At 52.2% G+C, this 19,597-nt stretch overlaps 8 protein-coding genes across 8 annotated transcripts; 5 read left to right on the top strand and 3 right to left on the bottom strand.

The window, feature by feature from the left end:
* Positions 1-1,797: 1,797 nt before the first annotated feature.
* On the top strand, positions 1,798-3,388 carry Z520_09669 (uncharacterized protein; the record flags this gene model as incomplete). The annotated part of the gene is made up of 4 exons (XM_016780163.1): positions 1,798-1,847; positions 1,901-2,950; positions 3,045-3,125; positions 3,220-3,388. 4 exons carry the CDS (start codon positions 1,798-1,800, stop codon positions 3,386-3,388), a joined length of 1,350 nt encoding a protein of 449 aa, XP_016628746.1.
* A 766-nt stretch (positions 3,389-4,154) lies between these two features.
* Z520_09668 (uncharacterized protein) lies at positions 4,155-6,188 on the top strand (the record flags this gene model as incomplete). Its single annotated transcript, XM_016780162.1, has 3 exons — positions 4,155-4,814; positions 4,867-6,008; positions 6,062-6,188. The coding sequence occupies 3 exons, from the start codon at positions 4,155-4,157 to the stop codon at positions 6,186-6,188; spliced, it is 1,929 nt and encodes a 642-aa protein (XP_016628745.1).
* Positions 6,189-7,573: 1,385 nt separating this feature from the next.
* Z520_09667 (uncharacterized protein) lies at positions 7,574-7,873 on the top strand (the record flags this gene model as incomplete). Its single annotated transcript, XM_016780161.1, has 1 exon — positions 7,574-7,873. The coding sequence occupies one exon, from the start codon at positions 7,574-7,576 to the stop codon at positions 7,871-7,873; it is 300 nt and encodes a 99-aa protein (XP_016628744.1).
* A 287-nt stretch (positions 7,874-8,160) lies between these two features.
* Z520_09666 (uncharacterized protein) lies at positions 8,161-10,260 on the bottom strand (the record flags this gene model as incomplete). Its single annotated transcript, XM_016780160.1, has 1 exon — positions 8,161-10,260. One exon carries the CDS (start codon positions 10,258-10,260, stop codon positions 8,161-8,163), a length of 2,100 nt encoding a protein of 699 aa, XP_016628743.1.
* Positions 10,261-10,801: 541 nt separating this feature from the next.
* Positions 10,802-12,427, bottom strand: Z520_09665 (uncharacterized protein; the record flags this gene model as incomplete). Its single annotated transcript, XM_016780159.1, has 1 exon — positions 10,802-12,427. One exon carries the CDS (start codon positions 12,425-12,427, stop codon positions 10,802-10,804), a length of 1,626 nt encoding a protein of 541 aa, XP_016628742.1.
* A 2,475-nt stretch (positions 12,428-14,902) lies between these two features.
* Z520_09664 (uncharacterized protein) lies at positions 14,903-15,637 on the top strand (the record flags this gene model as incomplete). The annotated part of the gene is made up of 1 exon (XM_016780158.1): positions 14,903-15,637. One exon carries the CDS (start codon positions 14,903-14,905, stop codon positions 15,635-15,637), a length of 735 nt encoding a protein of 244 aa, XP_016628741.1.
* Positions 15,638-15,929: 292 nt separating this feature from the next.
* On the bottom strand, positions 15,930-16,701 carry Z520_09663 (uncharacterized protein; the record flags this gene model as incomplete). The annotated part of the gene is made up of 3 exons (XM_016780157.1): positions 15,930-16,427; positions 16,484-16,625; positions 16,673-16,701. 3 exons carry the CDS (start codon positions 16,699-16,701, stop codon positions 15,930-15,932), a joined length of 669 nt encoding a protein of 222 aa, XP_016628740.1.
* Positions 16,702-17,591: 890 nt separating this feature from the next.
* Positions 17,592-18,167, top strand: Z520_09662 (uncharacterized protein; the record flags this gene model as incomplete). The annotated part of the gene is made up of 1 exon (XM_016780156.1): positions 17,592-18,167. The coding sequence occupies one exon, from the start codon at positions 17,592-17,594 to the stop codon at positions 18,165-18,167; it is 576 nt and encodes a 191-aa protein (XP_016628739.1).
* Positions 18,168-19,597: the final 1,430 nt, after the last annotated feature.

The following is a 19,597-nucleotide window of genomic DNA, read 5'->3' as shown; positions in this document are numbered from 1 at the left end:
TGCAGGAAACCAGAAGTTTGAAGTGGTGTGGTACATGAGACCCAAGGCAGCCATTGGTGTTACATCGAATATGCAGATTGAACGGTTTGTACCAATTGTTGTCCACCCTCGGCAGCATTTGGTACTTTGCTCTGGACAGGACAACCTCGACACATCCAAAGCAGATATCTGAAGCAGTTCTCTGCTGTTCAAGGCTCCTAGAATGAAGAAGCTGTCATAAGATTAGTGCACGTCGAGTCGCTGAGAGCAGGACTATCCTCAAGGTTTTGCGAGCGCCGGTAGACCATTGAACGATGATCAGGACCAAAAGGTTGGGGTGTACCATGTCGCTTTTCTTCCCTCAGTGTACCGGAGCTGGTGGCTCTCACGTACGCCACGATATGCCAGGCTTCATTGCTCCGCTACTACGGATCTTCCGGAAGCTTCCAATAAAGTTCAAAGAGAAGAGCACATCACAATAGTCGAGTCCGTGGTGTGGTACCACACAATCTGGATTCTGACCACAGTCTCGGTTACACGGATAACTCGACAATTTTTTGTCTCGGAGGTCTCCCACTGTGAGGCACCAAGAAACGAGGCTCTTCCCGCGCCAAGACTGCAACAATCCATAGAGCATTCCGGAGTTCTACGATCGCAGAGCAGACACTGAGACAGCCAATTTCATCAAAGCCTGATTCGAAACCATACATATGGGATTCAATAACCAGGCTCAAGCGAGCCCCAGCCCATGTCCTTTGCCGGGTGCTGGACCGTGTCAAATCTGAGTTGGTCTCGGAACCTCGCATCAGCCAGCAGTTTCTGTACACAGGGAACCGTTCTCGCTGATTCTCTGGCTCTTGATTGACTTGTGTGGAGTGACCCGAGTCCTTCGCGATCTTCACATCATGACGTCTCCGATGAATGGACAAATTCATTCGTACTGTTGGTGATGGACTCTGCGGCAGAGGCAGGGATCTGAAATTTTATGGACCGCCAAAATCTGTTTGAGACCAGAACATATCTCCAGCCTTCTCTCCGTCTTCTCTTACAGCTGTGGGTATAGCTACTGTCGAGTACATGAGCTGAACCTACCTTGGATCACGGAGCAAAGTAGGCGTCCGTCTTCGATGCAATGACGAGTACTGATTAGAACTCCCTCTTCCCTCCGATCAAGCGCCGGGGTGCATTTGCGACTCTTCCATGTGTCAAGGAAGCCTTGAATGTTGGTTCCCGTGGGCAGGAACCAGGATTGTCAGTCTTCTGCGTCGTCGGGACCTTGAATGGAGCCTCATCGAGTCAGCTATAGTACGTTCGGACAACTCATTGAGTCTCTCCACTTCGGACTCGGTCACCGCTACCTGCTTGCCCATGCAGTGCGACTCATCTTGAGCACCGGAAAATTCGAGTCACAACGGCGATGATGTATTTTTGCAGCTCGAGTGAACGGTTCTGGCGAGATATCACCACATTTGGAGCTACTCAATCTCGCATTCAGCGGTATTCCTTGCTTTCCTCACATTAGGTTGCATAATATTGGCCCAATCCCTAATGGCACATGCACTCGATGCTGGTCAGCGATGGACGCTGTGAAATGTTTCTTTTCCTAACCATTCGCGCAGACAGAACACGGCACACAAAGTCAGGAACCACAGCTTGTTCCTCGTTTTGGTGTCCAGCTCCCGAACCCGCAAAAAGATATAAATATCCGCAAATCTCCAAGACACTATTCACCAAGCACCGCGACAGGATTCCGTCCGTCTTCCATTCGTTTCAGATAGCATTGGAAAAGGCGTCAAGGCTTCTCGAATCTCATTCATCATGTATCGTGGTCTTGTGCAATCGGCTTTGCTTGCAGGCTCTGCCTTAAGGTATGGCTCTTTCTGTTCCTCTCAATGAGGCCTGCTCACTCAGACATCTCTAGCATCTTTGCGGCGGCCAACCCGGTCCTCCCTCGTGGCGACTCTTCGACCGGATGGGGTACATCCTCTGGCTGGGGATATGGCTCTGGCGTTGGGAGCACACCTGTTGGAGGATGTTCCGCGGGGCCTACGACTACTTTGACAGTGACGCTGCCTAACGGCCCAAGCTCTTGCCCAGCTCTCCCGCCTCCATCTACAATCACCGTGAGCACTTGTCCCGGAACCACCCCCGTCGGCGGAGTTACTGGTTGCTCGAACTCCCCTCCATCTACGGTTACGGTGACGACCGGAAACCAGTGCCCACCCACCAGCCCCATTGGCCCAGGAAACTCCTGTCCAGCTGTGCCGCCTTCCACCGTCACCGTTGGCTCGAGTTGCCCTGCAACACAGCCATGTAGCGGACCAGCAACCGTCACAGTAACTTCCGGACAGAACTGCCCTCCGCCTTCTCCGGGGGCCACCACAACCATCACAGTGACCAGCCCGGCAAGTTGTCCCACCTGCCCGCCACCAAGCTCACCTATCGGCCCTTGTGCGACTTCGACTGTGGTTAGCACGCTGATTTCCACAACAACGATTGGCGGTGGAATATCCACGACCACGGTTGTCATTCCGGCCCGGACAGTTACCGAAACCACCACCGTTGTCTCCACGGTCCCCGGACCTGGGGAGACTACTACCGTTGTCTCTACAGTTCCAGGTCCAGTACAGACCACCACTGTGGTTTCGACAGTGCAGGCTCCCGGCCAAACCACTACTGTTGTCTCAACAGTTCAGGCTCCTGGCCAAACTACTACTGTCGTCTCTACAGTGCCCGGTCCGGCAGAAACAACCACGGTCGTCTCTACAGTTCAAGTTCCAGCTTCGACCACCACCGTCATTTCAACGATACCAGGCCCTGTTCAAACACAAACCGTCACGACTACCGAAGTCGGCCCAGGACAGACAGTCACTAGTACCCTCACCGTGCCAAATGGGCCTCCCGCAACCGTGACGACTACAGTGTCCCAACCTTGTGGTCCCGGGGAGACAATCACTGTGACTGGACCAACGTAAGTCTCATCTTCCTGAAAGCCATACTTGCCACAGAACAGAATCATCAGTATGGCCCCGCCGGACATCGCGATAGGCTAACCATACTACCAGGACTACTGAGAAATGCACCAACGTGGGTCCAGGCCAGACCGTCACAGTCACCGGGCCCATTGTGACCATTGGGCCTACCACGTAAGTCTCTCCTCGCTCTCGGGCTCTGTCGCTATTTCCTGGGTTGCTTCCCTTCGAAGTCATCAGATGAGTCAAGACTAACAGCGACTTGTAGTACCGTTACCAGCACGGAGAAATGTACCAACGTTGGACCGGTGGGTACCTCGACCTGCGCCACCATCACCAAATGGTCTACGATCGGAGGTGGATATGGTGGGGACTCCTCAACCGAGTCCGCTTCAACTACGGGCTGGAGCAAGGGTGGATGGAAAAGACAATGGTAATATTGACGAATGAATGTGGACACGTCCAGGACGAGCGTTCAGATGAGATGCTTTGAAAAGTATACCGGGTAAAAACCTTCCTCGAGACAATTATTCCCACTGTTGTCACTCTTTGATTGTCGAGGCAAGTTGAACAAAGTGGTGGAACAACATACAATATGTAATGCCAATGAGAAGGATTTGAGAAGATCAGGAAAGACCATCAGTAGCAGGCCATTGATTTGAAATTCGAATACAGCTGATGTTCATTGTGATCCTTTCTTGTTGAGTTAATTGAACTTGCAAGCTTCTGAGTCGAGGACCAGGGTTAAATCTGCCCGAAATAAAGAGTGAGTGAATGAGTGATGGTAAGAAGGAAGTCGACCATCTCGATAATATCTCCTGACATTCACAGCATCTTGAAACTCGGGACCGGGTCTTGGCATTTATGACGTGTTTTGCCCTGATGAATGGAAATGTGATTGGCGGGGCGACAACTGCGGCCCAAATTTTCTACCATGCGGCCTCTCAACCTTGCCAACAAAACCCCCTCGACAAGCCTGGAGGACATCTTTTGTTCTTTCCTTTCCCTATTGTCCTTTTTGCCTGGACCATATCATCCAAGCTCAACATCCTCCAAGTGCTTTCTGGCTCTTACGCAGGAGGCTCATTTTAGACGCAGCCTTCAACTTGCTGGGTGTTGGCAAATTTCCACCCCCACCAAAAAGCCTTTCTCTTACCGCTGAGGTCGCGTTACTCATCGATTTTTCACACAAACTTCCTCACTATGCCTGTCTCCGCTTCGAAGGCCGCCCGCCTGGCCAAAAAGGCCGAGAAGGCTGCCGATAAGGGCGAAAAGCCCGAGAAAAAGACCGTCGCCTCCAGACTGTCCTCCAAGGCAAATTCCAAGAACCCCTCGACAAACGGTTCGAAAGCCTCGTCAGTGGCCGGCGATGACGACCCCCCTATGCTTGACGAGGATGAAGAAGACGCTCCCGCCACGAGCACCGACAAAATGGACAAAGTCAAGAAATTGACTGAACAAATGGATAAGCACGGTCTTTCTGATCGGGTCACAACCGGTGTGCTTGCCTCCCAAGAAGCAAGTCGGGACGTCAAGATCACTTCCGCCTCCCTGGTCTTCCATGGTAAGGTGCTTATCACGGATTCCACCATCGAAGTCAACTTCGGTCGAAGGTACGGTCTGCTGGGAGAAAACGGCTGTGGCAAGTCCACCTTACTCAAGGCTATCGACAAACGAGAATTCCCTTTCCCAGAGCATGTCGACATCTACCTGTTGAACGAAGGCGCCCCTTCCACTGATATGGGGGCTCTTGAGTGGGTCATCAAAGAGGCTGAGAAGGAAGTCAAACGACTCGATGACCTGGCCGAGGAGATCTTGGAGAGAGAAGGTCCCGAGAGTCCCACACTACTTGAAATCTATGAGGTAAGATCGCAGAACCGAGCCCTGTATATACCCGTGTCTAACGAAATACCAGCGTTCCGAAGCAATGGACCCGAGCACGTTCGAAGTTCGAGCCTCCCTTATCCTTACCGGCTTGGGTTTCAACAAGAAAACCATCCACAAGAAAACCAAAGACATGTCCGGTGGGTGGAGAATGCGAGTCGCGCTCGCCAGGGCTCTCTTCGTCAAGCCATCCCTCCTCCTCCTCGACGACCCCACAGCCCACCTTGACCTCGAAGCTTGCGTGTGGTTAGAGGAGTACCTAAAGAAGTGGGACAAGACCTTGATCCTGGTCTCACACTCGATGGATTTCCTGAATGGTGTCTGCACAAACATGATTGACATGCGGCAAAAGAACCTTCTCTACTACGGTGGTAACTACGATTCCTACATCAAGACCCGAACCGAACAGGAGACCAATCAACAGAAGGCGTACCTCAAGCAGCAAGAAGAGATTGCCCATATCAAGAAGTTTATCGCTTCTGCTGGCACATACGCAAATTTGGTCCGGCAAGCAAAATCAAGACAAAAGATCTTGGACAAGATGGAGGCGGATGGATTCATTCAGCCAGTCGTTCAGGATCGAGTCTTCACGTTTAGATTTGCTGATGTCGAAAAACTCCCTCCCCCGGTCCTCTCCTTTGACAACGTCACATTCAGCTATTCTGGGAAGCCAGAAGATAATCTCTATGAGAACCTAGATCTGGGTGTGGATATGGACAGCCGAATGGCCCTCGTGGGGCCCAACGGTGTTGGTAAATCGACCTTACTTCGGATCATGACTGGGAAACTCTCTCCTACAGGCGGCTCAGTCAGCAGGCACACCCACCTCAAACTGGGACTCTATTCTCAGCACTCGGCCGACCAACTAGACTTGACCAAGTCAGCACTCGATTTTGTTCGAGATAAGTATTCCTCTACATCCCAGGACTACCAATACTGGCGCCAACAGCTTGGTCGATACGGTCTTTCCGGTGACGCGCAGACTGCTCTGATGGGCACGCTGTCCGAAGGTCAAAGATCTCGGGTGGTCTTTGCTCTGTTGGCCATCGAGGGTCCTAACATGCTCCTGCTCGACGAACCTACCAATGGTCTTGATATCCCTACAATCGATTCTCTGGCCGACGCTATCAATGCCTTTTCAGGGGGTGTCGTGGTTGTCTCTCACGATTTCAGGTACGTCCTGCCCCTACCAGATATGGCTGACGAACAAGCTAACTCTTTCGCAGATTGCTGGACAAGATCGCCAAGGACATCATGGTGTGCGAAAACAAAACTGTTCGACGATGGGACGGGACGATCGGAGAGTACAAAAATTATCTCCGGAAAAAAATGGTTTCTATGGGACAAGTTTGAAGTTTTGACCCCGTGCCAGAATCTTGATCATCCTTGTCACCCACGGCGTTCCCCTGCCCGTGTGGGAAAGGCATGGCGGTAATTGCTCGAAATTTCATCTTGAATTACGATGCGGTTGTTCTGCTACCTGATGGATGTTTATGACTGATGCTCGCCGTCATTGTTTTCGAATATGAGCAGACAAAAGACCGTGTTGCACTGCAGGCGTTCAGGGATAGACAATTACGGATTGGCATATTTCGGCTGAAGGTGGGAGGGAACACAGAAAGGAACATCGTGCTCTTTCCCGCCTTGCCCTGGATCCCGGTGTCGTGTCTCCTTGGGACTCATGGCGACCGCACCGGCATGATACGGAAGAGGTTGCGGGCTGAGGGGACGTACGTGGTTGTTGAGGCACCGCATGGCTATGAGCCTGCCCTCTGTTCTCCACCTTCTATTTCGGCTGTGGCTCCAGCCGAATTTCTTGCGATACAGCTCGTCGCGTAATGAGACATAGACTTGACTTGAATGGCAAAGTATTTTACGAGACGCATGGTCATTGTACGTGCCGCATGCTTACCCACCGAGCCATCTTACATGGACGTTTCCCGTGGTGCTGGGGGATCAGCTGCTTACAGGCTATGGGCGCCATGGGTTCCTTACAACTGTCATGGCACACGCGTCCAGATGAGGAGAATTAGTCAAGTACAACAACACGAGACGGCATCAACTCCGCATCTCGTCTTCACCTCCGCGCTGCGTGACGTACGGCAGCCTCTCTCATATCAAAGGTTGAACTTCGCGCACCTTGGTTCGATTCCACACCATCCTGCCGCATTCCCTGGCATTTCGCTGCCCATTTATTCTATACGTTAATTGGATACTATCCCCCTCTTTTTTTCAATCTTCATTTGGTTCAGCTATAAGACTAGAGCTGCCATGTCAACCTCCCATAGTGGCGAAAAGCAGAATCCGCGCCCAGTCCAACTGACGAGGGCTGATCAGGTCAAGACAGGGCATGGACAAACGGATGGGATGATCCGGCAAGTATGTGCACATCACTTCTTCCAACACCCGGTATGCAGGTGGATCGTTGCATGAGGGCTGTTCCGTACGAGAAGAGTCAATACGCTGTGGCTGGAGAGGCACAATATACAGTAAAGTAGGCTGTTGTTGTCGCCATCAATGGGTGCTTCCTACACGGCCACAAGATTCTATATGAACGCGAGAGCTGAAGACGAGAATGATTGTTGCCCATACGAGAACACTACTGCATAGACGAGATGCATGAGATGGACCAATGACACCTTCGCCACCGAGTCCTTCTTCTCGCCCACGAATCGCTCGCTGACTCTTGCGCGCAGTCGGCCATCGTCGAGTTATCTCCTTCCATTTGTGGCACATTGATGCGTGCCCAGCCGCACTCCGCTTCAGCAGTCCACCATCATGGCACACAAGACACCATCGTCTATGCCGTCAGCGGCTATGGCTCTCTCGTATCATCCTCGGGCCAGGGGAAAGACGGTCCATTCGGGGATGTCAGGCAAGATCTCAAGCCCGGCGATTGGGCATTGATCCCCGCGTACAGGGAACATCAGGAGGTGAACGACGGAGATGAAGAAGTCGTCTGGGTTATAGTGCGGGCGCCAGGAGGAGTCCCTGTCGTGGAGAACTTGAAGCGCTGGGGCGAGAGCTTGGAGAAGTAGTTGCGTGTAGGAGGCCATGGGTACATACATGAGGCTCAGCCTCGGGGACCGAGATAACTTTGAAGATCAAGCCCAGTGTGGGAAGCCTACGCGGCATCCTGGAATCGCAGTGCCTTCAAGACCCTCCATTTTCCAATTCCGCCAGCCAGTGAGACATACCTAAGGTATATATAGTCTGCGGTAGAGACCTTTGATCGTGAGGGACTGGGCAAAGGTCGAGATCAGCACATATCCGTCCATTGATGTTGGTCGACCGCGGCGTCGACTGGGCATCAGCTTAGCAAAGCTCAGACCTCAACTTCATCATGCCTTTCTAGATCTTCGTCCGTGTCCTCTTCATCTCCGTCGCCTTCCTCATCATCCCATCCTCCCCGCTCTTCTGCCTCGCCACCTTCTCCTCCCTCCCAGCCAGCTTCATCAACCTCCACCTCGCCTTTCAAATCCCAGCGGTCACCTTGTGCTGCCTGGCTCACGTATTTGACAAACCTTAGGGTGCCTTTGTCCCTGAGCACAATACTGAATTTATTCCAGCCTGGGGGGTTGGCGAACAGGATACCATCATCCTCGTCATCTGCGGATCTGTAGACTGCAGGATCGTGGGCCGGCTTTTTGCCGACATTTGGCAGGAAGTTCGAGTTGCTCTCACTGGGCAGGCCATCTTCCTCTTCGTCGCCCGCCATATAAACCTCTTCCCCACCGAACTCGATCTCAGGTAGCGTGGTGACTTGGAGTTTTTCGACTGCGGTAGCCTTGCCGTTCTTCTTTCCCTCGTCCTCGGCGCCATTCCGGAAAGACCGACTGCCGTTGGCTTGCTTTCCCAAACGTGTCGACAGCTTACCATCCTCTGGTTCATCCGCATCTCCGTCTCTTTCCCATCCTTCGCTTGGAGTGATTGAAATGGTGAACTCTAGTCTCGGTGCCTCGCCTTGGTAGGGATTTGCTAGTGCATAGTCCTTTCCTCGTCGAAATCTGCGGGCTATCGCACTCTGGCGAATGAGACTCTTTGTCTTCAGCCCTGTCACAAGTGCCAGCCACTTTTTGAAGGCATGCGAGTGTATCAGATCAGCCAGGATTCGGGAGATTGGACATTTGTCGCGATGCAAGGCCTCGGAGGTTTGAAGGTAAGCATAGCGTTGCTTGTGAGGTGGACGAGCAACTCTCCAAGCGGAAGGATGGTAGGATCTCGATGCCATCGAAACCGCATGCTTCTCTTCAGTTTCAGCCTTGTAGATGTAATCCTTTAACTCGGCTGCGAATGTTGGGTTGAAAAAGTCCTCTAATTGCAGCACCGACATGTCCGCGAATGAGGACGAGAAGTCTTCGATCATGTCCGGAGTTAGGTAGCTTGGGGTCATGTAATGAAGCAAAAAGGTCAAATCTTGCTCAGTGAGTATGCTGTCGTCGGTGTCAAGGTCGTCGCCTGGGTCAATCTCTTTTGCAATCGCGCGACTATCCATGACACTCCGGGGCTCGTCAAAATGACGGAACACCAATTGAGGCTCGTCAAACTCATTCGAGGCGCTCTTGAGTTGCGCAAGGCTAGATTTTTGAGCCTGTTCTTGTTCCATGCCCTGCTCGAACCCGTCCTCACCCTCCTGCGGAATGTGATACCAGCCGCTGATTGCCATGCGGACTCTTCCTCCGTCCTCTTCCTGGCTTTGTCCGTGGTAGACTTCTTCCACGTCGTGATAACTCTCACCGGGACGAACGGCGAAGAAGCTTAATTGACCAAAGGAAGGAGGAATATTCAAACTATGTTCGGCGAGAGGGACCTTGATTTCCTCTCCAGCTTTATTTCTTCTTGTCTCGGTGGGATACAGCCTCAGTCCGCCTCCCCATTCAGGTTGCCAGGGATGGTCTGGATCTGTCAGGTACAAGATATAGCTGACTCTTCGGCTCCCAATCACATCATCATGACACAATAGATAACTCCCTGGTGTGTAGACATTGACCGCCATGTCGGTCTTTCTACCGGACAGCTTGCCTGCGCCGGTAACAGCGGACACCCATTCCCGGAAATCAGAGCTGTAAAGAGCATCTCTCAGGTGGACTAGGCTGGGCAAGTGTTTGAGGGACCCGGCGTCGAGATTGGAGAGATTTGCGAGGTCGCCGGATTGGTAAATGCGATAGATGTCCGTCTCTTTCTGCGTGAAATGGATATGGGTGGTGATTTCCTGCCGCACAGACCGCAGAAGAGATTCTTGGATCAAGGAGGGTACAACGGCATGTGGATAAGGCTTCGATGATTGGTAAGATTTGCAGAAAGCTTCTCGAGTGTCAACCTCGAAGAGATCTGATCGAAAGGCAGACTGAAGGCTGCCGTCGTCGGCGGATACAATACGCTTTTTCAATGGGGACTCCCCATCGTCGGGGGCTTTGCGTTTCATCGTGCAAACACACAAAATCTAGAGTCTCAGTATCTTGACAGCAAAAACACAGAAGCGTGGTGAATATTCCCACAAAAGCTGGGTCGAACTGCGAAGTCTCTGCGAGAAAGACAGTGCGGGTGGAGTTCGCTCAGGCGACTCACCAATTTTTTCTTTCTCCGCAAACATTACTCAAACATCACCAATTTTTACGAGATTCTCCGTCTTCGAGGCAAGTATACCTGCCCGGAGAACCAAGGCGTGTATACAAGGAAATATACACTGCTTTTCAGCTAAATCGGATCCTATTGAAACCACACCATCAGATTGCCCAAGACTGAACATACATGCCTGATTTCATGCCGTTCACCATTTCCCGCAACATCAAGACATCTCAAAGGGTATCCTATACATAAAATGCGCTCAAAAAATTCATTATTCGTAACCATGCCAAAAGGGAGAGCAGCGCTGAGCTCGATATTTTTTATGGTGAATGGCCTAATAGATCATGAAAGCTGTCTCCTTCAGATGCCTCCAACGATTATAATAGCTCCAGCTGAGGCTACACAGCTGCCTTCCCTTTCTCTTTTTCTTTGCCAGCCCTGCCAAAAGGCTTAGGGAGCTTGGTCTTCGTGTTTGGCGCATGTTTGCCGGACGTGGGACTCGACGGTGGTGGCTGATTCGTTTCCTGCAATTCCCACGGTGTCGTGTCGTTACTGAAAAGCATGCTTGCCCTCAGTCCAAGGCGATCACGAGAGCTGTCGGGTCGCTTCTCCAGGTCTTGTAGGATGCGCGATCGACCTGACTTCAGGCTTTGACTTGCTGCGCCTGGGTTGTCACGATCAGCGACTTCATCGGGTAACACCAGCTCTTGAGCCTCGCCCGCCAGAAAAGCGTTGTTGGATTTTACTCCTGATTTTTTCTTCACGAAAGCTGACGGACTAAGCACGCCAGGTTCAGAGGACCACAGAGCCGCTTGCAGGCTGGTCATGTCGTTGATACCTTGTGGCGATTGTAAGGGCGGCTCGACGCGCGATGGAGCGGTCGGCGATGTGTCTCGAGAACTTCCAAGCGGTGAGGTCGGGTGTGGCGGCACCGTTTTGGCGATGGGTATAGACAGGGACGGCTCGCATTCCAGCCGAGACCCTTCCCCTTCGCCCCGATACTGAGTGATAACGGGAGAATTGAGGGACTCGTATTCCTTGGTCGTTGATCCTGGAGATGTACAAAAAGTGGAAGGTAATTTGCCTTTGTCTAGGGGAATTCGAGAATCCAGTGTCTGGTCTTTGCTATGCGGATAATGTGTTCTTGTAGCAGCCGACCTAGGTCCACGAATCGGCTTGTCGGAGAGGCTTTCAGTCTCACTGAGTGCGGAGGAAGATGTCAGTGGAGCAGAAAAGGTCGAGGCATCAGTTCTTTGCTGCGACGCGAGGTCACCAGATGAGTTGACAGATTGAGTATAAAATTGCGTACGGGAAGAGGCACCCTGGGAGCCACTTGAGCTGCCGTGAGCACCAAAGGAGGAACCGGTAGTCGAGCTCGAGTTCCGGCTTCCAGCGTTCGTGCGCCTTTTGCCTTTGCCATCGTCACTGCGAGCGTTAGAGTCCGTGTAGAAAAAGGTGTCTCGTTTAGCTCGTTCCTTTTCTTTTTCCTTCTCCCTCCTTTCTCTTCGCTTCACGTTCTCTGGGATTCCGTCCCATCTGGAATTGACCTTAGGCACAAAGTCCGGCATCTTCTCCAACCTCACATTAGGCACTTTAGTGGCACTTGTTGACCCATGCTGGGCAATCATCTGGGAGGCAACTTGATTCAAGGCAATTTGAGTCGGCTCTCGGACTTGGAACAAGCCGCCAAGGATGGAGGGCTTCTTCTGTGGCATTGATGTGGATTTGCGTCGTACTTCCTGCGCGTCCTGAGCAGCCTTTCCTGCTTGACTTGCTAGTGTTTCCTTTTGAGCAGCCTGCCGAAGCTCACGAATAGTAAGACGCGGCCTGGGTGTTTTGAAGTCCGTATCTTGATCGCTTTGACCAGCCATTTGATCTTGGTGTCCCGGCAATGTGATATCTGGGGTGTGATTCTGCGGCGGACCGCTCAAACCGCGCGGGGGCGCAAGATTTTGGTCCAATAGCCCATTGGATGTCCGTTGCTGACTCTCTAGCTCTTCAATGCCCAACACCGTTGTTGGCATGACCACAACGGCGTGGCCAGATAGTGGTAGAGGAACAGTCGCGGAGACGACTAGACTGACATTGCGATGACCGAAGGAGTGCCAATTCCAGCCAGCGTGTCGTATGTGATATCTTAGCACTACCGCGTCCGTTGAGTGTGGCGTGGCGGATTAAATATTGCTGAATCTGAGTACTCCCCAAAATGTACCCCGGATGCTGCGCAGACGAAAGGATACACGAGGGACTGGAACCACGCATCCGCAGGTATACCGCGGCGAGGGCGTAACGTGGGAGGCGCAGAGAAGAGAGCAGGAAAATAAGGATGGAATTGAAAAAGGTTACAGGGTTGCGAGGGAGGACCCCTGGGGAGAGGAAGCTAGGTGGTAGACGTTGGGTTTCGCCGTTGACATGGAGATCCCTCGTGGATCGTCGATGGCAGATTGGGAGGGACTCGGAGGAGGATTGGCGGTGGCGGGTTCGGATTGACATGTCCCTTTGCCGCTCTCAGCCAGGAATCGAGCTGAAAAGCGGCTCTGGCCGTGGGGAAAGCAAATGCACATGGTGGGCAAATGGAGGTAGGAGGCTTGGGCAGCCTGCAAGGCAAGCAAGACCACGCACCCACACGAGGCAGGGGAACGAAAGGGAACGAAATGACAAGCGCGTGTGGAGCTGCAACGGGGGAAACGTGCTGTACGAGGTCACTCTGTTCGGTTCTCAACAGGGCGGATCGCCAACGCGCCCAGCGGAAAGGAAAGAAAAATCGATGACCCTTGATCGGAAGGGGGAGCAAGCATGGACGCAGCATGGACAAAATCAAAAGGTTGGGGTGATTGGCTGCCATTACGAGGTCCAAGGGTGTTTGTCCCAGATACTAGTAGTAGTCTGAGATAGACACCGCATCTACCAGGTTGGGTGCCAGTGGGTGCCAGGTAGTTCCGTTTTCCCATTATTATTATTGGCTGGTGACAACGTAAAAGAAAATCATAGAAAATGTGCCTTTTTTTCCGTTCGAGTACGAAGGACGCCGCGCCATCAGTCCTCTTGTGTCGCTCCAGTTGTGATTGTCAACTTCTCCACATCTTTTGTCCGAGAAAATCGCACTTAGGTGGACGAGACCCTTCTTGCAACACCGACAGGTCGCTGCTCCGCCAGTCTCTTGTTTGGTCCCGGGCGGTTTGCATTTCAATGTTCCCCTGTATGAGGAGTACGGGTATGGTGTGTTTGTCGCTTTCCCTTTGTGGTTCACGCTGCTGACTTAATGGCCGCTAGATGTTACCCGAACCGTAGTCATGTAAACGAAGCACCGGGTTTCTACAAACAACGACACCTGCCTCCCCTACCGCAACCTACAGAGTACCTAGGTACTATGTGGCTTGTTGCAGTAGCTTGTTGCCTGGACGTCTGGGAGGCGCGGGGGAGAGATGGCAAAAGAGTGACAGGTCTTGGAATCCCTCCACAAACAAAACATCCGCGGACATGGTGATTGTGACCATTAGGTACCTCAAGCCGGGTTGACAGCTGCAACAGTTGAAAAGGAAGTCATTAGCTAATCCAAACCACGGTGCCAATGCTGCGAGGCGCACCCTTCACCAAAGCTCAAGAACAGACTAGGAGGCCTGGAAGAAAGTTTCAAGCCACATGGAGAAAGAATTGAGTAAGGGATGATCAACCGATGCGCAAGGCACACCAACACGTGGCGAGGGCACGCGGTCGTGGAATTACGAGGATCGGTCGGCACAAGTGACTTTTGCACCTGCATGAAAATACCTCGACACCCTCTCACGGTATGCATCCGAAGCAAAGCAAACCCCTGAGTCAAGGAACCCTTGAGCAGCCAGCACAGTCTGCAGGCGAATGCTTTCGGGGAAACTAATGTTCCCTTTGCGAATCGCGGCCCACCCTTGAGCGATTGCCGAGAGCTATTACCCGACGAACTATTTCTACTCGTAGGGATACCTGTACTCTGTACTCGGTACCGGTGGAGCACTCCCTAATCGTCCTTCCGGGGGCACTCAACAGCCCCTACTGGGTACCCCAGCAGTACCTAGGTAGGTAGGTATCTAGGTACAGGTAGGTAGTAAAATCCACATCTCATGCCGCTGCCGCTCTGTAAGTGCCCTGGTTCCCGTTTGCCTTGAGCAATCGCAAAAACAACGACCCTTTGTCATATAACCGGGCAGTGAGGCAAAGTGGAGGAATGTTTTTTTGTTAGCTAGGTAGCTATTATCTGCCTTGTCGAAGACTTCTGTTCCTTTTCCTTTCTCCATGTGGAAACAGACCCTGGGAACCGAGGCGCCCATCCCGCATCCCCAACTCGTTCCACCAGCAGTTTCGGTGGCGCATTTCAAATCCCACAACCTGATATATCTGATGTTGCAGCTGCAACGTAGCTAAGCGTTCGGCAAACTTCGGTCTGGGCCAAAGCTTTTCTCTTTTTCGAACCATTTGTCCCTCCAACTCCTCCCCCACCTGCATGCGCACGTCTCAGCTTGATCATGACCGACCACAACAAGCAAGACAAAGTGGACACGGGTTCGCAGCATGGCTTACCGTTTTCCACGCCTGCACGCCCTCGAACTACCGTCGAGCACGAGTCAAGCGGCAGTCCTCAACGTCCTTCTTATTCGCCAGTAACTCCCACTTTGTCTCATACCAGCTTGGCCTCCTACGATGGAGTAGGAGGAGACCTCCCCCCTGCACAATGGATGGACGAGCCACCGGAACCCCTTCCAGTCAGCCTAGATGACAACCCAGACGCAATGGCCTTACGAGCCACCTTGTCCATTCTCCAAATTCAGCGGCAACAGGCCCTACGTGATATGCAGGACTTGGACAAGATGAAAAAGGCCGCGTTGGAGGACCCCGAGCAGTTTATCAAAGACCTCCAAACAGGAAAACTCAGTCGCTCGCCACGGTCTGGCGTAGATGTTGATGGGCTGGAGCCTGTCACAGCTGAGGACAAAGAAACAGATACGTCCAAGTTTGGCCACTTCCCGCACGCACAAAACATCGTTCGCACTCCACCGGTTGAGTGGGCTAAATATCACATTGTTGGCGAACCCTTGGATCGAATTCACAAGACGCAGCAGCAGTATCCAGGAGCTACCGATGAAGCGCTCGAGAGTCGAGATCGGCCTCAGCCTCACACGATTGCTGCTCCATATCGTCCATTTGTGGACAAGCTGGACCAGGCACGAACTCCGTCGAATCCACGTCATTCGGAATCTTGAACATCTGTTCCCATTTGTTTCATTCGTCGTGCCATGGCGCAGCTTGATACCAATATCATCGTCGCTATCGAAAATCCCCAGGGAAAGGTCGCTTGCCATCAGCACATATTGTCAATCTCCCTTCAGTTGATGGAGCCCCCAAGTGCCATTTCCATATCAACCATACCTAGTATTGTTCGAAGGCATTCTTGAAGATGGCGTGATGTGGTGTGTGTTTTCACTTCCAGGCCCGATTCGATGTTCTCAGCTCCCATCCAAGCCTTTAACCTCGAAGATACCTCTCTTTGGCTGTTCACTTCTTCAAAGAGCAGCTGTCTGCCAGGGCCAGGTACTTTTTGTACGTAACCTTATGCTTCGCAGTTTCCAATTTCTCGGCAGCGACGCACAGCGGGCAGCGAGGCCCTTCTACCATGGCAGCCTTGTCCGCTTTGAGACCTTGCACTTGCATGGGATCCCCTCCCCACGTCCCTTTGTTGTCCGCGTGGTGAGTGTCGATAAATTGGAGGCACGTATAGCAAAGGCGATGTTTCGGCGACATCGTCTCACGAACGCGGACAAGCATTTGCAGACGATGGATTCGCAGGGAACGCTTGGGGACATGATGGTCATAGTCCTTCTTATTCCTCTCTGCTCTCAATTGCTCGTACGATGCGGCCTGCGTCTTGCAGGTGAGGGCTAAAGAGGCACGGTCTGCATTCAACGGCAGCGCTTTGAAGATCATCGCCCTGACTTCGTGTGGGAGGTTGGTGAGCTTGTGCTCCTGGTTTTTGATGACTCCGGCTTTGTAGACCTGTACCACATTTAGTGAGTCTAAAACGCAGATATGACTGGGCCGAATGTGCTGACCTTCGCGGGGATGGTCAGGTCTTTGAGGCGCAAGCGAAGCTTCTTCAGACGATTTGCAATCTTCTTCTGTCTCCTAGCAGTCTCCATTGCCTTCTTGAACTCCTTGAACTCTTTGTCAAGAACTGTTTCCGCTTCAGCAATCCTGACTAAAGTCAGTAAAGATAACTCGACGAAAAGGTTCTCGCTCACTCTGCAGGTGTTGGCATAACAACAGGCATAGCTGGTGGAGGGTTGAGGTGGGGAAGCCACTCTGAAATGGTCCGGGTCAAGATCTCACGGAACGAATTCATGCGAACCCGTCAATGATCGAGAGATGCCACAATGCCTAGCAAGGTAAGTAAAGAAGAAGGTGAGCGTGATGTGACAGTGACGAAACACTCAGTAAGGAGACTCAACGAAGAATGAGGGGCACAGTTGGCGCAATCTCAAAGGACGCTTCAGCAAGATTTGAACTCGGGTCAGTCAAAGGGGCAGTCAAGTACACTGTTTGAGGAGTACGCTTGAACCCTGGTTTGCTCCCGAAAACATCGATGTATATCGATCACCTACTTGCTCGACACGAAGCCTCCACGAGCTGAAAGCGTGGACATTGCAGTTAGCCAAATGAAAAGAACATTGTTCCTAGCCGTCGGCATACGGAGTGGATAAGCGGAGCTTCTGTGTCCGGGCAACTTGAAAGAGCAGATCCCTTCAGCCTCACGACAAACTCAGCCTTGCCCAACTGCGATCCTAGATAAATTAAACATGACGAGGCTGTCTCCAATGACGTCAACGTCCACCTCATGCCCACCATGCTGGGTGCCCCCAGCTCGACGATCAACTCTTATGACACAATCGACTAGAATAATATTCCTGTGGTACTGCTGGTAAGATATGTTTCCCGCCGTTCCTTTGTCCTTATCACCCTAAAAAGCAGACAACGTCTGATTCCATATCAACTGTGTCTCATCTTTCTGATCTTTCTGATCTTCCCTCTGGCACCAAGTTTCGATACCATCAGCCACTTTACCATTTCGTGGATTCCTGTCAGAGAGGCTCCTCTAATTCCGAGTTTCCCCTTACCCTAACTCATAACCCCCAAAACCCTCAACCCCCTCAATATACCAAGATGTCCGCACTCGACCCCCAAGCACCCTCTCAGCCAAGTCAACAGACTGGCCTAAACCAAACCCAAAACCCTGCTTCAAAGACCTCTCAAGAACAAACAACGGCGCAGGACACTTCCTCCACCCAATCCAAGACAGTTGATCGTCGTTCAGCGCACGACGTCCCTTCGGAACACGGTGAAGCGGCTAAACCAGGTGCTCTGGGGAGTGGCGAGCGAGGTCCCCTTACAGAAAAACGGATTCCCGAGTCCGATGCGCAAAACTACTCCGAGGACCCCAATTTAGAAGGCCAGCAAATGCGGATGCCAGGCGAAGGCGATGTCGCAAGAGCGGTGCGAACGGGCGGTGGTGGGGGACATGGTGAGGAAGAGAGTCTGACACAGAACATAGACAAGAAAGCGGCCGATCACGAGGCGGAGTTGCACAAGCGGGGAGAGCGAACTGGGAAAGAGATCGAGGAAGAAGAACAGGAAGATTGGACGGGGAAGAAGGCAGACATTGCGAGTGCATTGGGACAAGGAAGAGAGGGCCGTGACGAGGCCAGTCGTCCGGCAGTGGTTCTGGCTGCGGAAGAGTGAATGGATGAAAATGGATATCATGACCTGGACCATTCGTGGGGACCATGCTCAACCAGCAGCAGCAACTGTCGAGGCGGCCACAGGAAGAGGGACCATGAATGATGGCCCAGGACGAGTGTTGGAGTGCTTATCAGTCCTCTTTGAACATGGAATCTCTTCATTGGCCTACCAATCATTATTGCTCTCGAGCTCGTATCACGGATGAGTTCCTTTTTTGACTTATCACTGAAACAATAATGGTCTGCGGTTGGCAGTACTGCGCTGGCCGTTACTGTCACATTGGATGGCACAGGCTCAATTTGGACACACGGCCACGATAACAAGACTATGCGAAGCCAGTGCCGCTTACATTCAATAATCATGAAGACAACATCGTGTCTGCCAAAAAGCTAAGGCCTTCAGCTTTGTGTTATGCGGCTGAGGCCTTTGTTCGCCGTAATCGGACAACAACGGTCACGGTGACTCCTACATGCCTCCGGACATAGAGACACCACACTCGGTGCCAGGGACAAAGAAATGCCACAAAGAAATGCCCCGTCGATATCACAAGGAGTGATGCGCGCGTCATGAGCAGACGGCAGCGCTTCAAACCCTCATCGAGCTACAAACACGATTTGTTTGCGAGCCACGATGCCCGCGCGATTTAACCCCAAGGTCTCGAAATCTATTCGTTTCAAGTCTCTTCTGCATTGGGAAAAGAAAGTACTGGACTCACAGGAAATCAATAGATGGGAAAAGAGAGAATATGTGTTGGTACACGTCCTATATCTTCCTGACCTGCGGTCACGTTGCCTTGTCCGGCACCCCCATAGTAAACTCGAAGTGCCCACATGAACTATCGAAAATGAGCCGACCACACACGGAAGCAGCACAATGCGAAAGACCCCAAGTCCTGTGTCAAAACCAGTTTGACATCAAGACTACCCGCTCGACTGAGCTCACAGACTCAACTCGGTCCATGCGCTGTCCTCACACGCTGACCCATCCACTGCGCACCTTCGGGATCAACACGCTCTGCCCTTCTTGCCAAGATGACCGAGATGCTCGAACTGATGCCTTTGAAGCATACATGCGCCAAGATCTTGAGAGGCGGATCCTCATGCGATCTGCAGGAGAAAACGAGAGAGCCTGTGGGCTGACGCGAAAACGGCTATCCCGAGCTTCCACAACGTTTGCGAAGATGAGGGAGGGCGGCGGCGATCTCCAGCCTTTAACCCTGAGACTACCAACGGGGAAGGCGAATCATGCTGGGGACGTGCTACTGAGAGCACGGGAACCTCAATGCAGTGTCAACGAGGGGACATCAAGTCAGCGACAAACGGAGTCGAGATCTCCCAAGCAGCCTCCAATGCGGCCGGGCTCTATATCACCACCAAGATTGTCGTTCGCTGCATTCTCAGGCATATCTGATGAGATCAGCTTCGGTGGAG

Source organism: Fonsecaea multimorphosa, assembly GCF_000836435.1.
Source record: "Fonsecaea multimorphosa CBS 102226 unplaced genomic scaffold supercont1.25, whole genome shotgun sequence".
Classification (NCBI taxonomy): domain Eukaryota; kingdom Fungi; phylum Ascomycota; class Eurotiomycetes; order Chaetothyriales; family Herpotrichiellaceae; genus Fonsecaea; species Fonsecaea multimorphosa.
The sequence above is the reverse complement of the archived record's forward strand: the minus strand, read 5'-3'. Positions and strand labels throughout refer to the sequence as shown.